The 6413-nt window shown below is 40.3% G+C and overlaps 1 protein-coding gene across 1 annotated transcript in view; it reads right to left on the bottom strand.

The window, feature by feature from the left end:
• The window catches only part of LOC116687408 (calcium-dependent secretion activator 1), a 185407-nt gene that overhangs the window by 149541 nt on the left and 29453 nt on the right, over window positions 1–6413 (bottom strand). Inside the window, exon 7 of the mRNA XM_032512766.1 lies at window positions 1075–1183. Within this exon, the coding sequence (XP_032368657.1) occupies window positions 1075–1183 (109 nt within the window). The remainder of the gene's footprint in view (window positions 1–1074; window positions 1184–6413) is intronic.

The following is a 6413-nucleotide window of genomic DNA, read 5'->3' as shown; positions in this document are numbered from 1 at the left end:
ACCATTGACCCGAGGACAACATAAGGGTTAAGAATCGGAATCAAAAGGAAGATTCTGAATTGGAACCAGATTTTTTTTAAATCAAAACGATGCCTAACCATAGCTTCCAGGCAGAGGAGTACTTTGACAATTTTGTGTCTCCATAGCTCCAGGGCATTTAGGTTGCTGCATGATAAGGGAATGTTTTATCTCCTTTTGGAGGTCGGTGGGCTTGTTGCACTTTTGCATACTTCTCAATATTACTGTCCCACTCTAAACTGTCCCGCCTGTCCAACAAGCACAGCTGAACTCCAGTAGTGAAGCACAACTGAGCCAAGTGCAATAAATACACAAGCACTTTCTGCACTTCGCACTTTAACTATTACAGTCACTTTTTAAGATGTCCTATTGTCTGAACAGTCATATATGTCCTCCTTTATGTCCTAAGCAGCATGTCCAGCTGGGAGGAGGCCTCGGGGAAGACCCAGGACTAGGTGGAGGGATTATATCTCCAACCTGGCCTGGGAACACCTCGGGATCCCCCAGTTGGAGCTGGTTAATGTGGCCTGAGAAAGGGAAGTTTGGGGTCCCCTGCTGGAGCTGCTGCCCCCGCAAACCAGTACTGGATAAGCGGACAAAGGTGGATGGATGGATGGATGGATGTATAGATGGATGGATGTGTGTTGCAAGAGTTAAAAAGTAAGACTGGCCCGTTCTGAGGACGGCAAGGATTGCGGGTGGATTACAATTAAAGAGCAATGGATTGTAGCCTAAAATCGTAGTTGTATTGTATCTGTTTTTAAATTCTTAATCGTTTTTACCTGCTCTTTAATGTGTTCTGTAAAGCACCTTAAATTGCCCTGTTGCTGAAATGTGCTATAAAATTAAAGCTGCCTTGCCTTTTGTGAAGCAACAGATTTTAGCACTACGCCCAAGACGTGTGCACGCATTCAAAGTCCTGAGAAGAGATCTAATAAGGGCTGGACTGTGGGCGCGCAAGGGCTTTAACAATACATTTGCACTTCACATTGTTATTGTTATACACCTATTATTCATCGGTGCTGCTTGTTGGAATGCAGTGGCCAGCTGTGTTACCTGGCTGCGGGTCGGTGTAGTCCACGGTGTAACCGTCCAGCTGGAGGAGCTCCACCGGCTCGGCCTTCTTCTCTCTGTAGCTGCACATGGCAAAGGTGTACTGACTCACCTGCACCAATCACAGAGAGAGGAAACGTTCACTTAGGAGTTGACTCAAAAGGGAAAACATTCAATATTGCGTGCATTCATATGCTGGTTAATTTATCAGCTGTTGACAACACCACCTGTTGCTCTATGTGCATTAAACACAAACAAAAAAGAAACAATGCCATGTTGATTATTCGGACCAGGGACAGCATTAGCAGTAAGCAATAACAAAAATACAAATTCTAGAAACAGCACTGTGACTACATTATCAGATGGAAACCTCACTGTCAGTGGGAATTTTCTTTTCAGAAATTCATCAGTAATTGTTAACTCAAACTTCTCCATTTACTGAGTTGACTTTCAGAACTGTTCAGAAAGTTCCCTTTACTGTCGGGCAACTCAGAACAACAGTTAATCTTACATCCAGAATGCGCTGCGCTGAACCACAAGTTTTGATCCACATCTCAGGATCAACTCCTGTACCAGAACACTGGCACATCTGTCTGTCAGCAGTAACACTCTGTCAGTCTTTAAACAATGACGTGAAACAACTCTGCCAACAGAAAGCATTACATTATGTGTCACGATTGTCTTTCAGTATCTTTAATATACGTTTGTATTTATTAGCAGTGTCATAGTACTTCAGATCTTGGTTGAGCAATCTCAAGATCACTTTTTGAAGGTCTCGGAATCAACCACATTTTTGTCTCGGTCTTAGATGAACGGGATTTGGGAGTATATTTAATGCCCACAACTGAAGGATATCACTAAATTGCCTCTACATTGTCTAACTGTACTGTAGGTGTTAACATCATTACTGTGATTGGATGTAAAACTTCTTGCTTCATAAGCAACCAATAACTTGACTAGTTTGAAATGTGTTACCCCCGTTCCCCACAGCCCTTAACATGCACTCCCAATAAAGTGAATGTTAATGACAGGAGGCGAAGCTCTGGCTATCTGGCAATGGTCTGGTCTTGATCCAGTCTTAACCCCTCAAAGTCTTGGTCTTGACTCAGTCTCATCCCCTCAAAGTCTTGGTCTTGACTCTGTCTCAACCTCTCAATGTCTTGGTCTTGACCCCGTCTCAACCCCTCAGTGTCTTGGTCTTGACCCCGTCTCAACCCCTCAGTGTCTTGGTCTTGACCCCGTCTCAACCCCTCAAAATCTTGGTCTTGACTCGTCTCAAGCCCTCAAAATCTTGGTCTTGACTCGGTCTCAACTCCTTAAAGTCTTGATCTTGTCTTGTACACTCTGGTGTTGGTGCTGACCCGGTCTCGGTTTTGGTGGTCTTGACTACAACACCTTTTAATAGCATGAAGCAAGGCTCCATTACAATAAAAACTGACACCTCTATATTTCATGACTGGTGCTACCTCACAGTGTTTGTCACAGTTATAGGGAAAAGTAATTCCAGTAAAGGAATGAAAATAGGAGCTCATTGTCTCAATTTGGTGTGTAGCTGTCTCTTTTTCACGATGTAGCAGAATGTAGCAAATTGCAGTCTAATGTATAGTAGTTTTGTTTAGTGTTTAACGTAAATGAGACTGTTTTTACATTATGCAAAATGGAGTGTAAGTACACAGAGTCTTGCTGCAGCAGGTTCAACTCCAACCTGCGGCCCTTTGCTGCATGTCGTTCCCCCTCTCTGTCCTCTTTCATGTCTTCATCTGTCCTGTGAAGAATAAACGCCCCAAAATATTATCTTTAAAAAACTAAATTACACCTATTGTGGCGGCGCCTTCTAGTGGCCGTAGTAGTTTTTAAGGTAGCCACAGAGGAAGTAAGTTGACAAAGTCTAAATTTCCACATAAAGAGGCACGTTGGGGGGTTGGATGGGTCAAACAAACAAGACTTTCACCCAGGAGTGGGGGTTCATGTCCTGTTTGAAAATAACGTATACATGCTTAAAATCTCAACCTCAACGCTCAATACTGTGACTGATGTCCTCTGGTTTTGGTAGGAAGTTGTATTTCTGCCACCGGTAGCTGCGCTAATGTATGAAAGCTTTTTTTAAAGTATCTTTAGCCAAAATGAAATAACTATTAATACTTAATACTTAACACTATTTTTTATACAACAAAATATAATATAAAATCACACACACACATTTTCCAGAAAATATTCCATGACAGGTACATTTTTTTTAACCTCCCTCCAGTAGGCAGATCCAACATGGCAGGACCAAGAATGGATTGACAATCAAAAATCATCTGAATTCAATGACATTTTATTCATAGGGTCAAATCACAACAGGAGTTATCTCAAGAGACTTTTACAGATAGAGTAGGTCTAGACCATGCTCTATGAATCAGAAACATCCTAAATTTGTATCAAAGCAAAGGCCGGCTAGTCTAGAAATGTTTATATTACATCAAATCAAATTACTTCATATGGAAGTTCTATGTATGTTATCATAAATATGTTTCCAACATGTTGAGGATGATAAAAGCTGTGGTTGCATACATTCTGTAAAACTTACAAACCGGAAATAATCTTTTCCCATTCTATCTGACTGCATACAAAAATACCATTGGATGAAAATCCTCTCCTCTAAAAATCTGATTTACCATATGAATAACATTCAATTTAGATATGAAATCTAAATCCATTTTATTAACACCCGTGCTAAACTTTTAGAGTGTTCTAAAAAGTGCTCATTAGATGTTTTTATCGCCACATTCCCGCCGTAACTGCTAAAAACTGCCTGGCGATTTCATATTTTAGGTTTGTCAGGTGCATAAAACATGTAGCATTTGTTAGTTTGTGAGAAACTGGAAATGCATTCACTGTCAGTGTTAATATGTGTAAAATATGTATCTAGGTTCATTTTATTTAAAAGTGAAACCTACTTGGAATCTGGAAAAAATAAAAAAACAGTATGTGTAGTTGTGTTGCTTGGAGTGTGAAAAATATTAAATGTGTTCATGTGTTTGTAGTAAGTTGTTATCCGGCTGGCAGACATATATGTGTGTTAGGACTGAGTTTTAGAAGAATTAGGGAACATCTTAAAGGTGAAGTGAATACAGAAGAGGATTAGGGTGAACATTTCTCTGTGTTCTGACTTTATTCTCACAGAATTCTGACTCGATTTTCTAAGGGCCCATTGTCATTTTGTGTTGACGTGCATCCAGAGCACAGGCTTTGCTCGCCCTTTGACCCAAGGGACTTTCCCAAACCTGATTTTACTCCTGAAGTCAAATTGAATAAGAGTCTGCTCAAAGAAGGTAACGTCAACACAACAGCTTAACGCTCAGGACATAAGCTATGATAAAGGCACAAGGAACAGTCACTATTTTGTCCTGCACCACAACTACATGTACAATACATTGTCTTTTTTGAATAATAGTCTGTGACCATCTTAGTGGATCTGTGAGGCTGTACTTAGTCACAGTGGTGCTCTGAGCTAAATGCTAACATCTGCATGCTAAAATGCTCACAATGACAACGCTAAAAATGCAGGAGGTAAAATGGTAATGTTCACCTTACTTTGCTAGTAGGCTAACATTGATAAGGCGTGCAGCTGAGGCTGATGGGAATGTCATTACTTCTGAAGGGATATGGTCATAAACCAAGGTTGTTGGACACATTTAAATGATGCCTTGCGGGTGGTGCTAGAAGAGATGTCTGAGGACCACTACATTTATTTGACTTCATTCTGAGGGGACCATGAACGTGTGTACCAAATGTCATGGCGAACCATCCAAGACTGTTGTTGTTAAGCTATGTCAGTTCTTCAAAGTACGTAGGGATCTTTACAGTTTGCAAATTATTATTTATGTGTCACATCCATTTAAAAAAAGATGATGAAAGGATTATTCCTAATGGTTTGGCAGAGAGTGTGTGAGGCCAGAGAGAGAGAGAGAGTTTGGGGGGCTCTGTGACAGCTGTGTTACTGTAGTGCACCTCTCACTGTGTGTGCATGTGTGTTATTATAATTGCATTATAATAAAGTGAAGTGGCTGAATAGAAGATTAACTTGAAAATGTGTGTTCATGACCAGCAATAATGAGTGGAAGGGCTGTGTGTCTGTGTTTGTGTGTGTGTCATATTTTTTAATAGAAATGCAAATTTGTATTCTAATCAAAATGGGGATGGGGAATAAAAGGGGGAATGAGTGCCCTGGTGTGAATAGCATGACGGTGCAGATGAGAGATTTGCCTTTCTGTTTCAACAGAGACACCTCGAGACAGGTGTATTATTGCAGAGTTGGGCATGTAAGGGTAAAAACCACTGTGTATTGCCAATACCGGAGTATATTAAAATTAGGTTTAATTTCCTTAAACAAAAGTTGGCTGACACAAAGAGCCCATGTCTGCTTGGTTTATAGGCACATTTATATGTATAAGTGCTAAGTTGGATATTTCAGAGCTTTTTCGAAAAAGGTTTTCCCGATCATAATTACTACTTGGCTATGTTAAAGAAAGGTGATAAAAAGTGTAATGTAACCCCGGTATGACATGAGTGCAAAACCTTAGCTCAGCCAGTCAAACGTTTGATTTTCCTGGATGGTTGGCAAAACATCTTTAAATCTACAACATGTTGTTTCATTTGAACAATAATAAAAAGGCCCGAATCGAGATCCGAAACTCCAGTCACACAGAAAATATCACGTCTGAAGTGAGGGATTTCCTTGAGCACTATGGTAGGGTTTGTTTGACACTGTACGAAAACTGAAGCACAACAATTTGGACAATATATAAGGGATTTACAGCAACTGCTGAGCGGTCACTCGACAAAGTTCATCCCACTAGCCACATGATCGTTAAGGTTAGCGGTCATTACAATTAAGTTTAAAGATCAACACCAATAGTTAAAGGTCCATGACATGGTGCTCTTTTGATGTTTTTATATAGACCTTAGTGGTCCTCTTATACTGTATCTGAAGTCTCTTTTATATAGACCTTAGTGGTCCCCAATACTGTATTTGAGGTCTCTTTTATATAGACCTTAGTGGTCCCCTAATACTGTATCTGAAGTCTTTTTTATATAGACCTTAGTGGTCCAATACTGTATTGAAGTTCTTTTATATAGACTCAGTGGTCCCCAATACTGTATCTGAAGTCTTTTTATATAGACCTTAGTGGTCCCCCAATACTGTATCTGAGGTCTCTTTTATATAGACCTTAGTGGTCCCCTAATACTGTATCTGAAGTCTTTTTTATATAGACCTTAGTGGTCCCCTAATACCATATCAGATCGGCCCATCTGAGCTTTCATTTTCTCAAAGGCAGAGCAGGATACCCAGGGCT

This window comes from Etheostoma spectabile, chromosome 4, assembly GCF_008692095.1.
Source record: "Etheostoma spectabile isolate EspeVRDwgs_2016 chromosome 4, UIUC_Espe_1.0, whole genome shotgun sequence".
In the NCBI taxonomy this organism is placed as follows: Eukaryota; Metazoa; Chordata; class Actinopteri; order Perciformes; family Percidae; genus Etheostoma; species Etheostoma spectabile.
Note: the sequence above shows the minus strand (reverse complement) of the source record. Positions and strands in the feature narration are given on the sequence as shown.